Source organism: Propithecus coquereli, unplaced genomic scaffold, assembly GCF_000956105.1.
Source record: "Propithecus coquereli isolate 6110/MARCELLA unplaced genomic scaffold, Pcoq_1.0 Scaffold198, whole genome shotgun sequence".
NCBI classification, from domain to species: domain Eukaryota; kingdom Metazoa; phylum Chordata; class Mammalia; order Primates; family Indriidae; genus Propithecus; species Propithecus coquereli.
Window position 1 is genome coordinate 398,937 of NW_012144744.1, and position 20,284 is coordinate 419,220.

At 38.3% G+C, this 20,284-nt stretch overlaps 1 protein-coding gene across 3 annotated transcripts in view; it reads left to right on the plus strand.

The window, feature by feature from the left end:
• NELL1 (NEL-like 1 (chicken)) overlaps positions 1–20,284 on the plus strand; it is an 837,620-nt gene that overhangs the window by 164,220 nt on the left and 653,116 nt on the right. For all 3 annotated transcript variants that reach the window (XM_012643488.1, XM_012643489.1, XM_012643490.1), the window contains 4 exons: positions 7,528–7,600; positions 8,235–8,317; positions 16,302–16,436; positions 17,528–17,630. In XM_012643488.1, coding sequence (XP_012498942.1) covers positions 7,528–7,600; positions 8,235–8,317; positions 16,302–16,436; positions 17,528–17,630 — 394 coding nt within the window. The remainder of the gene's footprint in view (positions 1–7,527; positions 7,601–8,234; positions 8,318–16,301; positions 16,437–17,527; positions 17,631–20,284) is intronic.

Here is a 20,284-nt window from a genome sequence, read left to right on the forward strand (position 1 = left end):
TGAAATTTTCATAGATTGCTGGTGGGAATGCTATAATGGTACAGCCACTTTGAAAACCAATTTGGCAATTTAAAGTAGTTTGGAAATTAAACATAAACTTAATATACAATCCAGCAGTCCTGCACCTATGAATTTACCTACGTGAAATAAAAACCTTTGTTCACACAAAAACCTGTATGCCAATATTTATAATGCTTTTATTCGTAATTGCCACAAATTGGAAATGACACTTCTTCCATGTTTTTCTGGTCAAAGCAAGTCACAAGACCAGTCCCAGATTTAAGGGGTGGGGAAACAGACTCTTCCTCTTGATGTGAGGGTCTACAAAGTGAGAGTTCAAGGTGTGTGGATAAAGGGAGGGGAATCAGTTTGCAGTAGTTCTTTCTCCTGAAACATCTATCTCCGTATCCTTCATCACACTCACTACAGTTTGAAGGGGGTGGGGCTGGCTTTGTGGGCAGTCCGCCATGCAGTCCCACAGAGTGCTGTGCTTAGAAAGGCCCCACGATTAGTTTAATGCCCTGCTGTTGCTGTCTTCAAGTGTTGAGTAATTTTGGACAAAGGACTCTGCAAATTATGTTGCTGGTCCTGAGTGTAGTTTATGTGGGTGTTTACTTATTTATTATTGGTCTTTCTTTCTGGATTGTAAGCTTCACCAGGGTCAGACTATCTTTATTTTATTCAGCAAGTTCTTAGAATAGTACCAAGTATATAATTGGCAGACAGTATACTCTTAAAATGAATGAATGTACAAGCTAGGAATCTGTCTTTTCATTTAAAGTGCCAAAGATGTCTTTCATGAAGGGAATGCAGATCATATGAGAATATGTGGTAAAAGAACCTTGAACATAGTAGCTTTATAACACAACCCCATTCCTTCCTTTTGAATGTATTTAGTGCTCCCTATGTGCTTAACACTCTACTGTAGAAATAACAGGCACCTTTCCTGCCTGTTAGGGACTTCTGTTTTAGTTGGGAGGATGTGATTAAGAGAGAGAGAGAACAGTCAGTCATGTTATCTATTCTAGCTTGATGAGCATATGATTCTCTGTAGATATTAATGTAAGAAACCTTATGCTTAAGACTCTCCAAACCTGATACAGACAGAAAACACAAAGGGGGTTCAGAGACTCGACAATCATTTTGCTGCAGAGGTGGGTTATGGGGATATGGAAGAGAGAGCCCACTATTATTGAATGCTTGCTATGTTTCAGACCTTAACTGGCCTTACTTATATTATCTCAGTTAATTACATTTCACCTTCAGAGAATCTTCATGAGGTAACTATTATTATCTCCATTGTATAGATTAGGCAACGGGCTCAAAGAGATAAGGAACTTGCCAACCTCATGTAGCCCATAAGTGATGAAAATGGGATTTAAGCCTAGGCCTTTCCGATTTTGAAGTCTTTGCTCATTCATTGAACAAATATTTATTAAGGGATTACCATGTGTTACCACAATTGCCACTGTGTCGACTGGGGAGACATTTCACTTAACCACACCACTGAGGAGACAGGACTTGTCTTTTTCTGGGTCTCCAGCCCAAAGGAATAGGTGGTCCCAGTGGGAAACACCAGGAGGGGATGGAAATCCTACACAGCCCGTCTCCCTGGGAGCAATGTGTTTTTTCTTGCTTACTAGGAGTGGCCCCATTGAATGGCTCTTTGGAAGGGCACTTTCCATGGGGAAGCTTTCAAAACTCATCTCCTTGTTAGAATCATGGATGCCAAACAGCACTTCTTGGCCATCCTTTTATGAGGTGAGTTGGCTGGGATAGGGGAAATATGTCAGTGTCTCATTACAGAAATTACCTCTTGATCAATTCAACACTGCAAATATCTCCCTGAAAAAGAGGCAGCCACTTCTTAGGTGAGAGTAAGAACATCTTCAGGCTTTTAATATTTACCCCGTAGAAGCTGCCTCCTGGGTGCAAGAACCACATCTGCTTTATTGCTCCCGAACTAAAAATGCTGATGATGTGTTTTCAGGTTAAAATGACATTAGTTATTATTATGTTGCTTCATAGGCAAAGTAAAAGCAAAGGCTCCTCACTTGTCCAACCAAATTTCTGGGCCCTCGTGGCTCCTTATGGACAGTGCAGTCAAAGGGCTGCTGATTAAAGAGCAGAGGATGGAATCACTTGCTTGGTGCCCACTGCATAAGTCTCGAGCATTAGGTAATTCCTGTCTGAGACACGGAACACTAGCTGGGGATTTCTTCACTTCAAAAGAGCATCTGTTTGAGAAAAACTGGCCAGTAGTGATAGGCTTATCTGAATCTTCTGATTTTCGTAGATTTTCATTATCGAGATGGTTGACAACCCACTCAATTTCTGTTTGACACATTCTAAGCTGATTATGCTGTTACTATTTCAGAGGATAAAAAATAAAGAACAAGCCTAGGTGAACCATAATAAGTTGTAGAATGCGTCAGGGGTGAGTCTTCTGGCTGTTTTTAAATAGTTGAGGTCTCAGAAAGAATTCCCATCCCAAAGCCTTTTGTACAGTCCAATGTACGCTCGCTCGCTCTCTCTCTGTCTCTCTCTCTCTCTGTCTGTCTCTCTGTCTCTCTCTCTCTCTCGTGAACTCGAGTCTGAAACCTTTCCCTCACCTGGACATCACTGTCTCCTCTAACAGCTGAGCTGTCACTGGGAAGTGAAATTGATTACAACTTTTTTTTTTTAATTTCACAGCTGTTGTTTTTACCTCAGCTGCTTCCCATAATTCCACAGATGGTAAACATATGTTTATAGGCACATAGAAAAAGAAGCTATATTGGATTCCTTCCATCTTTAATTCTTATTTTTCCTTTCATGCAGAAAGTCAAATTCACAGATCTGGGGGATCTTATACATTCGTAGATTAATATTTCTGTGCATTAAGACTTTGGAAACAGCAGGACAGCTAATGATATGCTAATGAGCTGACAGTTTTTATTGATCATAATGAAAGTCTACAAGTGTCTTTCTTGGCTTTTATGCAAGCTGGAATATTTTATTAACTGTCTTCAGGGCAGAAATGCATGATTGGTTGCATTTTGAAAATTATTCTTGTGAGTTTCCCAAGTCTTACTTTTTGTTACCCTCTTGCCAAAGCTTCGGTCCCTGCTAGTTTATAAACAGAACACATCTTCATCCATGTATTTACATGCCTGGCAGGAAACTCTCCCACCCCTTTCTCTTTCCCTTTCAAAGCAATTTGTTTCAGTGTTTTAGCATACAAAAAAATAGAACCATTTTCTTCAATGTAAACAGAGATCTGCAGGGAAATAAGAGCGTTAAAAAAGAATTAGCATTTGTCTGGTGGTAAAGCTGCTTTCATTTGTATAAGAAAGCTCAGAGTGTTTAGGAGAGCTTGCCTAATCTTAGTTACTCTGTACATGAGAGGGTCCTAATGGCATAATTTTCTAATTTTTTTATTGCATCTTTCTATATTGCTTGCCGCAAAGTGAGAAACATTCTAGGAACAATGAAAATAATGGGCATTCGTTCCCCAAACATTAAAAACCCATAATATACAATCTACTTGGTACAAATTTATTTTTCAGTGCATGGTGAGCTGACTCCAGGAGATAGAGGGTGGCAACAGGTGGATTAAACAAAAGGAACAAAATATCCATTTTTCTCCCTTTCATCAGTTCTCACAGTAAAAACTTATTAATGTGTGCTCTGTGCCTTAGGGATTTATTTAGAACCTTAGATCAGCTGAGCTTTAGCATTACATTAACAATGAGAAAATGGATTGATTAGCAAATTAACAATGTAAATAAGATTACAGGGGAGAATATTCAGCTACCTAAAAAGACCTCTGTTTTCCAGCACTGAAAAACCATTTTAGCAAACTGTTAGCTAAATGCAAATAATTTGTTATACATGTTTGATTAGCATCTATCTGTTAAGGCAATTAAGATAAAACTTCATTTTGATAACAGGACCTCTCTGGAGCAACATCTTGTTAGTTCATATAACTAAGGAGCTCCCTCAATACAGCATATTGTTTTTGGAAGTTAGTAGACCAGTGTAGTGTATGGCCTAGGATTAAGGTGTGTTTTACAAAAGCTACTTAAAGTATTAGAGCCTCGAGTTTCTCATAGGTCAAATGACCAATTGACGTGGTCCTAGATCAGTAGTTCATATAGGGGGTATCAAAATCACCCCAGAAGCTTTTCCAAAATATGCATGACTGTTTTCCTCCAAACTCTTCCAAAATTCTGATATATATATCCTTAGGTTAAAAAACTAATGCCCTACATGATTTTCACAGAATCTAGCATTGCTCAAAATTATGTGGTTCAATATTGTATAATTCATACTTTTTAAGAATTTGATGCTCTTAAAATATTTATTGTTCTTACTATGTGAAATCTACAATAGGAACTGCAGGGGATACTGAAGTGAAAATATATAATTTTTGCCTTCATAGTGTTTATAGTCTAGTAATTCTGTTGGTTTTCATTCAGTTTAATACAAATCAGTGAGATTCTGCTCTATATATAGAGCAGTATATAGTTGGATGCTATTTTAACTACTATGAACTTTTAATGAGCAAACCCTCTTGCTCCAAAAGAAGCAAATAATTGACAATAGAGCAGGATTTTTCAAAGTGAGGTCCTTCTACCTTTGATCAGAATAATTTGGAACAGCTTTTAAAAATGAAGATTCCTGAGCCCACCCCAATCCTACCGAATCAGAATCTTTCGATTTTGACCCAAAAGGAATCTGAATGTTTAACAGATACTCAAGGTGATTCTTAAAGAACTCAAAATTTGAGAAATGCTGTCAAGATGAATATGAAATAAAGCCTGAGTCTGAAAAAATGAGATCAAATGAGGTCAGCTAATATAGGCCCAGTTATAGTTGCATTTTTCAGCTAAGTGTAGGTACATTTAAAGTTAGGTGAAGAGAAATAATAGAAATTCTATCTTCTTATATCCTATCTCCTTTGGGAGAATTTGCAGTGCTTGAAGGCACATTTTCATCTCTGAAAATCTTCATAGATGATTCTTTTTGGGGAGAGGATTAAGGTTGATGGAACTACTTTGTAGTTTCATATGTTATAAAAATTCTTTTTGTAGTTCTATAAAGAAAACTACATGCTTAGCAAATGCTTCTTTTACTGACAAATGTCCAATCACTAAATTGTCCATATGACAATTTGATGCCAGCCTTCTGGGGAAGGTGCTGGGAAGCAGACACATGTATGTAGTTACATGCACACACACATATACACTTAGACTTCTTTGGATTGTAGTTGGTATTTGTAGTGTATTGCCACCTTTCTTTTAATCCAGCATTGAATTACATCCATTCAGATAAATTAACATTCTCATCTTGATACATTGGCAAGAACAAATTTTCATGCCAGCATGTCGGCTGACCCCCGTGACTTTTCCTGAGAAAAAATACCAAGTGCTTTGGGTTTTTGTGTTAATGAGCATTGGGAAGCTGTCAGCTCTTATTTCTGCTTTTGTTCAAGTCAACATCGTTGCCCTTCACCTAATGATCTGTGTAACACACACGCGCACACACACACGCACACACACACACGTGTGCCAGAGATTAAAAGTGGGAAGACAGAGAAATGAGGGATACAGACAGATGAAAGGTGTGGGGAGGCAATTCGTAATTTGGAATGAAACTGAAATTAGTAGAGTCACTTAAAAAGGAAAAGGAACACTGCTATGTACCATATTACTTTGCTATAGGATCAGTGGGACGGGATATACCTTTTAAATGGATTTTCAATTTGTTTTTGCAAAGGTATTTACTGCGATGACAAATAAGCTCCAGGTTTCTGAGTGCCCTTTCCGTGGATGATAAAAATATGAAGATTTAGGATTTTCTGACAAACAAGTAGTAGGTAGACCTGTCCCTTTCCTGGCACAGCTCTTTCTTCACTTCCACATCACCTAGGGTGACCAGCAGTCCTGGTTTGCCACTCTGTTTAAGCACTGAAATTTCCCATGTCCCAGGAAATCCCTAAGATGGAAATCTATAGTTTTGTCTGTCCAGATTGATTTGATTTGATTTTTTTAAACTTGAAAGGTAATGAAAACACAGAGAACTAAATGATTTCAGTTTGGATGCCTGCTTAAGTGACCTAGAATTTGAGCGCTGGGGGAGGACCTTTAGCTTTTTATCCAGCGCGTTTTTTCCAGATGAAGCAACTGAGGCTCAGAAAAGGTGGTTGACTCATAGCCTCAGTTCACTCAGTTAGCTAGAGATGGATCCAGAACTTGAACCCAGGCCCCCTGATTTGTAATTCCATGTTTTTCTCAAATCGCCAGAAGTGCTCGGAAGGTGTTCTTATCTCTTGAAGGAGTTAATTTGCTTTGGAAAACGGAGCAGCTTCGTCCCAGAGAGAAGCTAATTCACTTAGATTGTGCTCCATTAATTGCTCCCTGGTATCCCCCTGCAAGAGATTATGAATTAATATTGAGGAGCAGTGGCAGGAACTTTCTTCCCCATGGTGAGGCTGTCTTTTCTTGTAACCACAAACACTGCATCACCCTTGAAGAGGAAGAGGGTTTATAAACCTATATAATTCTATGGAAGAGGTGCCGTGATCCTGTTATTTCTATTAATATTTCCAATTAATATTTTATCTTGAAATAATAAGCAGAAAATAGCATTTGCTGATTGCCTTCTGCTGTCTAGAAGATGAGCACATAAATGTTAAATGTTACTCCCTCTCAAAGACTTGCAGCACTATCTTAAGCCTATATTTTATTTATAGATTAAGCTCAATATTCTGAACCAACTTCCACATCTCCCATCTGTTCTGTAATATCTCTTCCATCAAATCAGGAAAAAAAAAACCCACCAAACCTAAAAACAGAATCTCGAAATTTAACTTGAAAAATTCAAAAGCCAAGTCAATATTTTCATTGAGAGATGGCAGCCCTGATGACTTTCTTAAATTTGAGCTTTTCTTCCAGACTAAATTATAGAATTAAAAGACCACCTTTTACTCCCAGGTATTGAGCAAGTCTTAAGACTCACCAACAAAGTCTCACGTTACTCAATTACTTGAATACCAAAGATTGTTATGGAATTTTCCTGCTAATTTTATTTCCTTGACTAAATCGATAGAAACATTGTTAGTTTAATATGTTTCTATTATTTCTTTCTTCTCACTGAAAAAAATCTGTAAATCAGTAATATTTAATGTTCTAGGATGATTAGGGCACTGAAGAGAATTTTTATTGAACCAGTGCTTTTGTAGTTTGATAGTTTACGAACATTTACTGAGGGATCCTTGGTGCTATATCATTGGCATTAACCAGCGACAACTTATTGCAGCTTTCTCAAGATGAATGTACGTTTCAAGATTTCTAAAAGAGGATGGTTTGGGGTAGGGGATGAATTTTCCCATTGGCTATTAAACTAGTTCAGTGTATACTTCACCTTTTGAATGAATTAGTCTTTTAAAAAAATAATCTGACCTACAGAGACTCTGTGACTACACAGGGGCCGTTTGACCTGGTGACAGTATCTTGATTGCCACCTGTCTCTTCTATTATCAAGGGTATCATCCAAGATGGGAAGATCATCTTTATGCCAAACGGATACATAACCCAGTGTCCAAACTTAAATCGCAGTAAGTAGCAACTAAAAACATTTGCAAATTTTAAATATTATATAACTTCTTGATAATATCAGAGAAACACATCTGGAAGGATATATACAATCTATTTACAGTATTGACTGCTGAGATAGGATAATGAAAGAGAACTTATTTCTGTTACATAATTCTGTATCTGAATTTTTAAGAAGACTGTATTATTCATAAAATTATGATTTGAAGGTAAGAAAAGGGTTATATTAGCAAGTTCTATAGATTGATACAGAAAGATATATTTAATATAATTATATATATTTTAAAAAACTGGTTTTAAACTTTTTGACCTGGAGGTGAGTTTACATTTTCTTCTTCGATGATACTTAACATATTTTTCAGTCACCTCTCAATAAAAATGAGGGTTTCATTATAATTTTAAAGTGTCATGTTGCCTTTCTTTTCAGTTAATAGTAATTTTTTTCCTGTTCCTTTCTTTGTGCTTATTAAAATAGGAAAAGATCCAGACCCGAAATCCTCTGTGATTTCATTCAAATTTCAGAGCAATACTTAACCAAAAAAGCAAAAACCCTTCTACATAGTCAACTACTGTTTAAAAAATTTCTTTCTTATATTAGCATAATATCAATTTCTATTTTCTGTTTTCTTTTTTGAGCTTGCCCAACCTGCAGTGATTTCTTAAGCTTGGTGCAAGGAATAATGGATTTACAAGAGCTTTTGGCCAAGATGACTGCAAAAGTAGGTATCTAAATTTCACTTGTGATGTTTCATTTCTTTCTCTGTCCTATCTGGAATTTAGAGTGATATGCTGTAATGGAAACATTTTTAGCCTTGGCATCTGCTATATGTTACTACAAAAATGGTTTATTCTTACTGGAAATAGGACTACCTATAGTAAACATAACCATTCATGTCTTTGATACTATTAGGCTGTATCAAAATGTTTCCTTGAAAAATGTTTGGAAGCAAGAGGCAACATGTATCACGGTAGATTCCCCCAGGAAATAGAAAAGGAATTTGCCCATTGGCTATTAAACTAGTAACACTGTAAGATGATATACGGTCAGAGCCACTGCTGCTTATAAGCTAATGCATTTTGGATGTAAGAATAATTGCCAATTATCGGAAGGGGCAAAATAGCTATTGTTAGGAACAGATTACTGTCACAGGAAGGCATTAGATCACATTTTTAGTGTGTGATTCATTTCAGAGCTTGTCCTGAGTTAAATGGTGAAGGGGATAAAGTTTGCCTTTCAACATCTTCAATTTTCCCTAATTCTGCATTTTTTCCTCCTTTCCATCGATTACTTAACAAGCATCTTCTGAGGACCTGCTATTTGCTGGGCACTGTGTTAGGCACAAAGAGGCAATGGTCAACAAGACATGATTTCTACCCTAGAAGTGTTCATACTGAATGGCGGAGCCAAAAATATAAACAATTAGGGGCTTTAATACATATTCATAAAGTGTATCTTCATAATGAAAAGCCCTGAGCCTCATGGAAAAAGACACTGAAAAAATAGAAAATGTGGCTAACGCCATTGTTATGATACCAATCAGTCGTGGACATGAGTTCCCACCTAGGGCGAAGAAAAAATTAGGTTGGGCCTAAGAGACATTATACTCTGCAAAAGGAAGAATTTTAATAACAGTGAAAATGATACATTAATCCTATTCCACCTGCGGCTAAGACTGCTCCCTACCATCAGCCAAGACGTGGAAAAAAATTGGTGGGTGGGTAAGTGTTTGGGAGGTAAGGCTGTAGTTTGGACCCATAGATTGTGCCACTGAAGACAATGTTTCTTTTTCACACTAGGTTTTTGGCCAAGCCGATTCCCTTTTTGTCTGGATAGGAGAAATGGAACACTTTTGTAAGAGAAGGATTGAGACTGAGGTTAGGGATCTGAAAAGCATTAGCTTTTTACTTCAGAGTACAGTGGAAATGTAAAGCACAGGCAATTATTTGCCTTCCCAGCTTGTGGCATGTAAAGGCTTTTATTTTGTATTGTCTGGAGCGGCTTGATCTCAATACTGTTAATTATATTTTAGCATGCTACCAAATTTTTGGAACAAGAAACATGCCACTCAGTCTCTGGTGATTGCGATTCTCCCTTCTCCAGCTTTCAGGATGCCCTTTTCTTTCTCATTCTTTCCCATTGCAGGGAATACCATTTTTCTCTTTTTAGTTATGCATTACCTAGGAGCCACATTGAGCTCTATTCTCAAAACATTATTATGTAAAAATGGGCATTTGTGAGGCGGAAGATACTTAATTGTGGGCAATTGCAAGCGGAAAATGGTTTAATTCACAGTCCCCAACATTTTTGGCACCAGGGACTGGTGTCATAGAAGATGATTTTTTCACAATGGGGGCATGGCGAGCAATGGGGAGCTCGCAAGCCAATCACCTCCTGCTGTGCGGCCCAGTTCCTAACTGGCCACTGACTGGTGTACCAATCCACAGCCCGGGAGTTGGTGACCGCAGATTTAATCCACCTTCTAAACCCCACCTCTGGTATTTTAGCAGGTCTGTAAGTCCGTTCCTTCCAAACTGTGTATATAATTACAATTTGAAAACTCACTATTTCCATTTTCACTGCATAATTTGAAATCTGTGATAATCTACAACAGGAATTGGCCAACTTTTTCTGTAAAGGACCAGCTGGTAAATTTGGGACTTTGCAGGCCAAGAGGTGAAATCGAGGATATTATGTATTAATATATGCTTATTTCATTTAACTGTAATCATTTATAATCATTTAAAATATAATTATTGAAAACTGTAAAAACCATTCTTAGCCCACAGGCCTTACAAAAATAAGAGGTGGGCCAGATTTGGCCCAATGGTCTTGTTTGTCAACCCTTGATCTAGAAGAAGCTGGAAAGTCACTCACACTAGGTAACATCTGTTGAGCATTTACTATGTATTAGTTATGATGCTTAAACTGTTTATATTCACTGTCACTTAAATCCTTACAATAATCCTGTGAGTTAGGTTTAATTTGTTAGCCTACTTTATGGCTGGGGAGAATGAGGTCCAGGAAGCACTGATAAGTTTTCCTTAAGATAGTGGATGGCAGAGCCAGGAGCTGAACTCAGGTAGTTAGATTCTGAAAGTGGAATCATGATTGAAATAGTTTATGGTTCAGGAGAGGGTTGTAACGAGAGACAAAAGATAGAGAGGAAATAACCGATGGAGAGGAGGAGATAGATGTTACTGACAGGAGGATGGAGATATCAGCAAGAAGAAGGAGCACATAAAAAGAGAGAAAAAGAGAAATATGTGTCGGATCATTTCATTGAGATGTGCTGAAGTTTTCAGATGATATCTGTTGAGAGTGAAATATGAGAACATGAGCTTATAGCAACTTTTCAAGGAGGAGCTTAGGGCAAGAACAAGGCCTCTTCCCATAGCACCTAGTGGTCAAAAAATGAATAAATAAGTAAAAAAAAGAGCTAGGCCTTTTAATGTACCCTGAGCTTCTTGTTTTCCTTGGAAATATGTGGGAAGAATGCCTTGAATTCTGTGTTGAAATTCTGTGTGCTTTTCTGTCAGGACCACTCTGTACCACCTTATCTTATGTTTGTCTACTGAAGGATTTTCAGACCACACAGACTGCTCAGAATCAGACTGTTAAACCTAGGATAGGCCAGGTGAAGTCTCAGGAAAAGATTCCTTAAGTATTCCCAAGGAAGATTTTTTTCCCCTTTAGCTGGTGCCAAGATCTGAACAGGACGGTTTTCTTTCTGTGCCTTATGCAAGCCCCATTTCCTTTTGTTCACTCTAAAACTGAAGGTACAGCGCAGTAGTGCCCCATCTTTATGTAGAAGTTTCCTTTCAGACAACCATCTGGGGAAGACCCTGTTCCCTAACTCTGCCCCACCACCTACCCCGTGCTGCTGTCAGAATAGGTGCTCAAGGGCTCCATGTTTCTGAGCCCTTCAGGATGTAGTCAGCTTTGGTACTCACTTATTTCCTGGGATCCCTGCTATCACTTTGTTTCAGCCTCTGTGGCTTTCTTCCTTTTGTGTCAGCTCTATGATGGTTTTCAAAAGTTTTTAGTTCTATACTGAATGCAGCATTTCAGTTGGCTCACTCAGTGAAGTCCCTCAGGGTGTCTAGTCTGCCATCTTGGTGGGAGCAGAAGTGTAATTCACCCTTTGGGCAGATCGACAGAGATAAAGTCTGAAGATGTGAAGCAAGCTGGAAGTTCAGTGTGGTTCCCTGATGCAAAAAGAATTCTGTGGCACCAAATTCACATGGACTCAGTCTTTGCTTTTAGTGAAATAAAGCTATTGTGGTAAGATTTAGTTAATGGGGTTGGAGCTGCCCTTTGGGGGTTTGGTTTGAGTTGTCCAGCAGCTATGGTTAAGATAGGCGTATATATAGTCTCATAGATCATGGCAGAGACAGAGAATTAACTTTGGAGTCAGACTGATCAGATTCCGAGCCTCTGTTTTATCACTTCCTTGGATGTTTGTAGCCTTGAACAAGTCATGGGACTTGTTCCTGCTGCTATTTCCCCGTATAGAAAATGATGACAATTATTCCTGGTTTTGTAAAGATTCCATGAGACCAGGAAAGTGAGGTGTGCTGCATGGCACACAATGGACATTCAATACATGGTAGCTATTGTTATTTATACTGTTAAAACTAGACAAAATAGGCAACCATGAGGGGAAGGTGGTCTCTAAGAAAATGTACATCTTCCCCAGTGGTTTGGAATCACAGTCAGGCAGAGGCTGTGAGTTGCTGTCAGGGCCCTAGTCTAAAGCGTGGTTCTAGGGGGTCCTGGAAGGCAGCAGGAAGTCCTCATACTTCGGTCAACGTGTAAACCCTGAAGCCCTCTCAGAGAGCAAGCCCAGTGTACAAGCTGCAAAGGAAATGGTGGCCAAAATCAGGTCAAACTAACATAAACAGAAACCAGATCAGCCCAAAGGTCTGTCTAGGAGGGTTCACTGTTTCTTTTCTCTTTTTAGGGTTGGGGATGTTGGAAAATGACTGTGTCCTTCCTTAATACAGGACAGATCAAGGGAGCAGCTTGCACTGACATTGAGGAGACAGAGGTCAGAGTAGATAAGAGTTCTCTTGAGGAATCCTGGCATTTTGGCAAAGCTACACTTTTCTTTTTAAGGCAGAGAAGGTGTGGGGCCAATACCTAAAGTAATATGCCTTCTTTGGTGCCCTGAAACATCCCTTAGTGGTCCACAAGTATCCACCACTCCCCTGGCTTACCCTGGAAGTTTTCCCAGGTCGTCTCGACATTGTGGGAACCACCCACCAGCTCGGGCAGTTACATTGTGATAGGGTCAGGCTCTGTCCTGCTCTCGAATCCCACCTGTGCTGTAATCCCATTCTGCCTTCAGACTCAGAAGAGACACTAGAGATTGGAAATTTCTTGATTACTTCTGTTTAAATCTTTGACAAATCTATGTATGCAAATCAAGCAGCCCTTGGAGTGGCATTTCAGCTTGTAACATGTTTAGTTTTGAGACTTTCATTGTTTCAAGGAGCTCAATAATGATTTTTCAATTAAGCTTAAAGGTTTAACAATAGAGAATTTCTTTTTTCCCTTCCATATAGCAAATGCCAAATAAATAGTATTTCAAAGGAAAAAAAAAGCAATCCACCACACAACTAGTGTACTTAGATCCATTCATTGACCTCCTGTTATGAAAAAGGCCTCGGCTGTCTATCTTTGAATGTGTAGAATTAAGAATAAATGATTCGGTCCATGGTTGCTTAGATAAACACATGAACAAAAGGAAGACGGAATAGAGATGTGGATTTGATACCCTATCTATTTTGGGTCTGCAGATATTCTTGGAGAAAATGGTAGGTAATATAGAAATAGCTTTTGAAAATGAATTTGTATAAATTCAGCACTCTAATGCCGATGACAGAAACTGTAATTCATTTTTCGATTCAGAGTTGTTTGTCTCCTTTATTGTTCTTGTAGGATTTAGCAGGGGGAAAGGGAAGGCAAGACTGCATATTAAGTGCCTTTGAAAAATTAGCCCTTTGTCTTTGTGTCCATCTGATTCATTCTTACTATTAGAGAGATTAGGGCTTTTCAGTGTTGTCAGAAAAGGCTATGTCTATTAAAAATAAAAACAACATTCAGAAAGGAAACAAAATCAGCCTTCGGAATAACTTCCATTATATTAAAACTGACATTTTCCTTGGAGTAGAGTTTTGTGGTGAGCGTAGCTCAGCTTTGCGGGACAGTACTGGAAATTGCCAATATCACCATTAGGCAAGCTTCTGGATTTTCAGAAAACTTGGATCGATATAGAGTTGCCTTTTGGATTATTTAGTCTTTAAGAAGTTCTCTTCTTGGAGTGATACAGACTTTCAAAGTAGGGCCGGCACTGTTCCTCTCACAAAGTACCCAATTCTAAGCCTCCTTTAGGAGGGATACAGATCTAATTCAACCACTTGCTGTTCAGTCCAAGGTCAGACATCAGTCACTACCTTATGTGGAAACTATTGGGGCAATAGAAATGAAGTAAAGATACTAAGTGATAAATTGTCACTTCCTTTTTATAATCTCTGACCTATACAGTCGGCCCTCTGTATCTATGGGTTCCACATCCATGGATTCAATCAACCTCAGATCAAAAATATTCAGAAAAAATAATCCACAGAATTACAGAAAGCAAAACTTGAATTTTCTGTGCACTGAGTACCGCAGTGAATCCGTGCAAATGGAGTGACATGTAGGCATTGTGTTAGGTATTACGAGTAATCTAGAGATGATTTAAAGGATATGGGAGAATATGTATAGGTTATATGCAAATACTATACCATTTTATATAAGGGAATTGAGAATTAGTAGATTTTGGTATCTGCAGAGGGTTCTAGAACCAATCCCCCAAGGATACTGAGGGATGACTATATATAGTTTGGTCACTTAACCTCACCAAATTCTTGGAAATATATTTTATCTGTGTTCCCTAAAGAATTCCCAAAGAACTTAATTATCATAGATTCTAGAAAGTCTGTAATTAGGCTGGAGTTTTAAATGAAACATGAATTTCTGGAAGATCATGCATATTAGAAGGAATCATAGGAAGCTAATATTTCAGGCAGAGTCAACTCAGTTCTTTGTGGGATGATCATAGTGCATACATTTTGTCCAGGATCCTAGTTATTTTCTCTGCCCTTTGCTACCACCTACAAAAGGTGGAAAAGGGACACGTTTTCTTGAGAAATTCCAAAATCCTGGAGGAAGAGGATGAAATAAATGACAAAAACAAGAGTGAGAATTACATGTGGATTCCACTTCAGTGAGCTGAGCTGTTATGAGTAATTGAGAAGAGAATGAAGCCACAGTTAACATAGAAAGGTGATGGAAGTCATCATTCTTCAAGTTCAACTATTGTATCTCAAATATTGCCTCTAAGTTGTCTTAGTTGGATCAAGGATTGAATTGATCTCCTGTGTGGGGAAAGCACTCAAGACATAGACACATACATATGATCGAGAAGGAAAAGAGAAACTCTTAGGTACAATTTTAGGAAATGGAATCTGTTTTTTAATCATGGTGGTCTCTATGTAAAGAGACTGGGTTGAGTTACTCTTGGTCTGGATGTGACAATAGACAGATCATACCAAAGTGCTATGTTTAGGGTTTGTGCACCATATTTTTGAAGGCAAACTGGAGTAGGCTACATGAAAAGTGATTAGAAGAGAGAAACGGAACCATATTATGAGGGGCTGTTAAGGGGACTCGGTGGTGTTGAATGTGGTCAAGAGAGACATGAGGACAGCTTAGCCTTAAATGTTCAAATTGGCTTGCTCAGGATGGGTTACAAAGAAAACCTAGAACTAGTAGTAAAAAAGGAGAAATTCCATAGCCTAAAACAGGAAAGATGTTTCAAATATCTAGAGTGAACCAAAAAAGGTGGCTTTCCTTGGAAGATAATAAGTGTCCCTCCACTGGAGACATGCAAACAGAGGCTAGATAAGCATTTGGGGTTTCTTGTGAGGATATTCAAACTTTATAATCCCTTTCAAATGGGAGATTCTAAGACTCTGTGATTAGTGGTAATGATTGAGTGGCCTAGAAAAATGACAAAGGTTATTTTACAAAACCTTGATCTTAACTGGAGGTTTGGTTACCTCTCCTGACCTTCATCTGACCACCGAAGGAGTTCTTGGGGCATTGTTTGAAGGATGCTGATCTGAGGAGAAACTGGATTCTCTTAAGAATTTCCTTTTTTCTGGCCTTAACTCTCCAGAATTTTTCATCAGAGAGGAATCAGTGACCTCCTAGTTTGCAAACCATGACATTCTGGTTAGTGTGTGAAGAACATGGAGAGGATAGTGGGAGATAAATGTAGGTGCATCTGAGTTCCTGATTAGATCTCTTGTAAACATTGTAATGAGTCCTTGAGAACACGTTCATTATGAGTGTTTCTGTGTGGGCTCGAACTGAAAGTACACATGTTTATCAACACCCATGAGGTTCCTGAGATACAGTTTAATGTCTCGTTTGGTATTCATTAGACCGTGGGAGCCAATATGTCTTAGATTTAGAGCAATTCTACCTTGTTTAAAAAAAACAAAAAACAGATCCTGCTAAGACTCAGGGAAGTACTCTGAACATTTTTTTTTCTCTTCTTGTTTAAACAAGGACTTTTTCTCTTTTGGCTGGTAGCCTTGTTAGGATGATGCCATTAAATTATAGAAATTATATCTAGCAATTCTTGTTTGCAGCTAAATTATGCAGAGACAAGACTTAGTCAATTGGAAAACTGTCATTGTGAGAAGACCTGCCAAGTGAGTGGACTGCTCTATCGCGACCAAGACTCTTGGGTTGATGGTGACCACTGCAGGAACTGCACATGCAAAGTAAGCCTTTTTGTAAATAAGGAAAATATAAACAGTTTTAAGGGAATGGGTTCACTGATTATAGTGTGATCCGGTTCTTTAATATATAATGTTAATTCTAAGAAGTGTTACCTTTTTACATAGCACCCCCTAGCAGTCCAAGCAATTGTGAGGTGATGCTGGAAAAGTTTCATTTGTTATATAAATACTCAGAAATTAAAATCTGCTTTCCATTACCAACACATTCTAATTTGATTTAATATTATTATTAAGTAACATATCATTTGGAGGTTGGAGGTTGGAATGTAGAGGAAGGAAAGAGCTCCTCTGATTTTCAAACAACCTACTGGTTAGCTTTATTCACAACTAGAATAAATTTAAAAGGGGGGCTTAATTAGTCTCTAGGTGTTTTTGTTGTATTTTGCAAGGTATATCCATCACTTATTTCAGAGAATTGCAAGGCATTCCCTCTCCCCAATCCCCAACTTTCAGGGTATCCATCATTTGTATACTCCTTCATCTGTTTCAGAGAATTACAACAGCCCTCTCCAAAAATTAGTATGTAAACCCTGTCCAGCTGAAATTACTTGATAAATATCTGAAGAATGCCATTGTTTGTCCAGGAAAATACAAAACAGATTGTTAGAGCCTCAGAAATGATTGGCAGGGTCTGCAAATGTGTTATTTATGTTCTTGTAAAAATAGACATTTTATTTTCTGCATAATTTACTTAGCCCATGTGGGCAGGTGGGATGAAGCCAGTGATGTCTATCAGAAAAGGAATTGAGGTGGCACAGGTTCATTCGGGCTGGAGAAAATACTTTATCTGTGGCCCTGGAGTGGACTGGGAATTCCTCATACTGCTTATGTTTCCCTGATGAGGTTCCTGGGATGAGATGTGAGCCTTCTCAGTAATAGGATCTTTCAAAGAATACTTCTGAGATTTTTTCCCTCCCTCCCTCCTTCCCTCCTTCCCTCCTTCCCTCCTTCCCTCCCTTCCTTCCTTCCTTCCTTCCTTCCTTCCTTCCTTCCTTCCTTCCTTCCTTCCTTCCTTCCTTCCTTCCTTCCTTCCTTCCTTCCTTCCTTCCTTCCTTCCTTCCTTCCTTCCTCAGAGTGGTACTGTGGAATGCCGAAGGATGTCCTGCCCCCCTCTCAATTGTTCCCCAGACTCCCTCCCTGTGCACATCGCTGGCCAGTGCTGTAAGGTCTGCCGACGTAAGTACTCACTGAGGGTCAGAGTGGCCCTCTGTGCTTTGAGATTTATTTTTTTTCTTGTTTTTCTGGACACAAACCATTGACATTGATGAAATGAAGCATTAGTGGTTGATGTAATATTAGATATATGATAAAAAGAGCCACAGTATTTTAATCACTTGCTATGTGGCGGACACTTAACAGAGGCTATTTTTTTCTTTTAAATTTTCACAACTCTAGTTACTGTTCTTCCATTCTATACGGAAAGAACTTGTGTTCACGGGGATTAAGTCACTTGTCCAGGGGTAAACAACTGGATGGGGTTGATGCATGAGCTTACAGTTCCTAACCCCCATGGCCTTCAGACCCCTCATTCTGAATGATCCAGTTAAGGGACAAATTCTGTGTCTTGGCTTTGTGAGGTTTTAGCTGGATTTTCCTGTTATTAAGGGGTTTTTGTTAGGAATTCAGGATGAAATTCTGTTAAAACACTGAAACAATTTCCTTCAGTGTTGGCTTGTCCATGTTATATAATGATTTAAAAATCCTTTTTCGTTTGTATTGCAAAGGGCACTATTTCAAATGAAATAGTGAAATGAACACCGAGGCAAGCTGTAAGAATAAAAGCTGTCATTTAGAATTCTTGGTATGTGCCCTATACTGTGCTGGGTGCTTTTATTCTGTTAGCTTAGTGAAGTCTCACAGCAACCTTTTAGGTAGGTATTGTTAGCCCTGTTTTACAAAGGCTTAGGCTTGGGGAAGTTAACTCACCAAGGTCACAAGGCTGGTGAGTGGCAGAACTGAGATTTAAAACTAGTTCTGTTGACTGCAAAACCCGTAGTCTTTTCATCAGACCATATGGTCTTCTACAGAAAAGAAGAGTTTTGGTTAGAAATGTCGCATCCTATGGATAATATTCAAGATCATTTCGTTACCTAAAGAAACACACCAGTGTCATTTGGCCCTGAAAGCACAGTGGTCTATCTTTTTGCCAAAAACAACATGTTATCTAGCAGAAGTGAGGATAGCTGATCTAGTCACAGCAGCCCAAATATTCACTGGATGCTTTCAAAAGGAACTTTGGACTCTTTCTTCTTTTCATGGTTGGCACAGAACACCCATTGCTCTGGAGGGTACACTTGGAGTTGGTCTAAAGAGAGGAGCTTCTGTTCTGGAAACGTGTTTGGCAGTGCAGGTAGCTCAAGTGTCCAGATGTTGAGTTATAGTTTGATCTCATGATTGAAAGATAGTTGTTAGTAGGTACAAATTATTTTTTCCCATCTTAATATTCTGTATAACAGTCAGCAGAGGAAGAAGTTGAAGAACTATTATGGATTTGTTAAAAAGTATGAGATTTTTTTTTAGTTCATCATTTCGAGTTCCTGGACAGATCTGTGAATGCTATCTTTTAAAAGTTGTTGTTTGGACATGTGAGTAATGAGTCCTCAGGCTGTTTTGTGTTTTAACCTTTTGATATTTTTTAAAAAGTAATAAAAGCACTGTGCTTATTGCATAACATTAGAAAACACAGAGAAAGATAAATATAAAGATGAAAAATTCACCCAGAATACCACCACTTGGAAACAGAATATTATTGAAATTTTAGTGGATTTCATTTGTCTTTTTTAACATAATTTATTTTGTGTATAGTTGAGGTCATACCATGCAGACAATTTTATATTCTACTTTGTTGACTTACCATAATAACTTAAACATATTACTATGTTTTAAAAAATTCTGTGTAAGCCTCAGTTTAACAAACTTCACAGTTTTCCATTGTTTGGCTGTTGCATAACTTTTTTTTTTAACCATTCCCCAATTGTTAGATATCCAGGTTGTTTTCCACTGCTCACTATTATAAATTACTCATTAATAACATGTTTTGCATAGAAAACACATCTTTGTATATTTTTGTATTTTATATTTCCTTAAGGTAGAATTCTCCAGAGTAGAATAACTAGGCCTAAGACTGACATTTTTAAGGCCGTTGATGCATGTCATTAAATTGTCCTCTCGCTAGATGTGTGTGGGGCAGTCATTTTTCTTTATTCTAATTTGTTTAGAATAAAGAATAGATAGCTTTGGGTTTTAAAAATTATTTCAGAAAGTTACCCAATTTTACTAAGTTGTTAGTAACTAAACTAAACACTAAAACATTAGTGGTTTTTCTTTTTCTTTTTTTTTTTTTTTTTGCCTTTGTATGGCATTCATAGCAATTTAGTTAGGTAGCACTAATTTCTTCAGCAGTTCCAATTGATAGTTTAGTGTGTTCAGAGTTTAATAAAGTGGGAATACAAATAAATTATTAAGAACACTACTCAAGAAAAACTTAAAAAAATGATACAGGGCATCTCTGGTAATTAAAAGGTTGAGAACCTCTGGTCTAGAGGGCTTTTGTTTCTCGCTAGATTTAATGGAAATATGTATTAGGCAGTTACTGCACGCTTGTGCCTGGTTGGAATAAAGATGAAGGAGCCCTCCCTACTTTAGAGGAGCTCGCTTTCGAGTTAGAGACATGGGTTACGATGTTCAGAGCTGTGAGTGCCCTAACATTAGGGCAAGGGTGTGGGACACTGATGGAGCACAGAGCAACAGCCTAGGAGGGTGGTGGAGGACACTGGTGCCAGGCCTGGGATGCTTCCCAGAGGAAGTGGAGCCAAGGAAAATATTTTTAG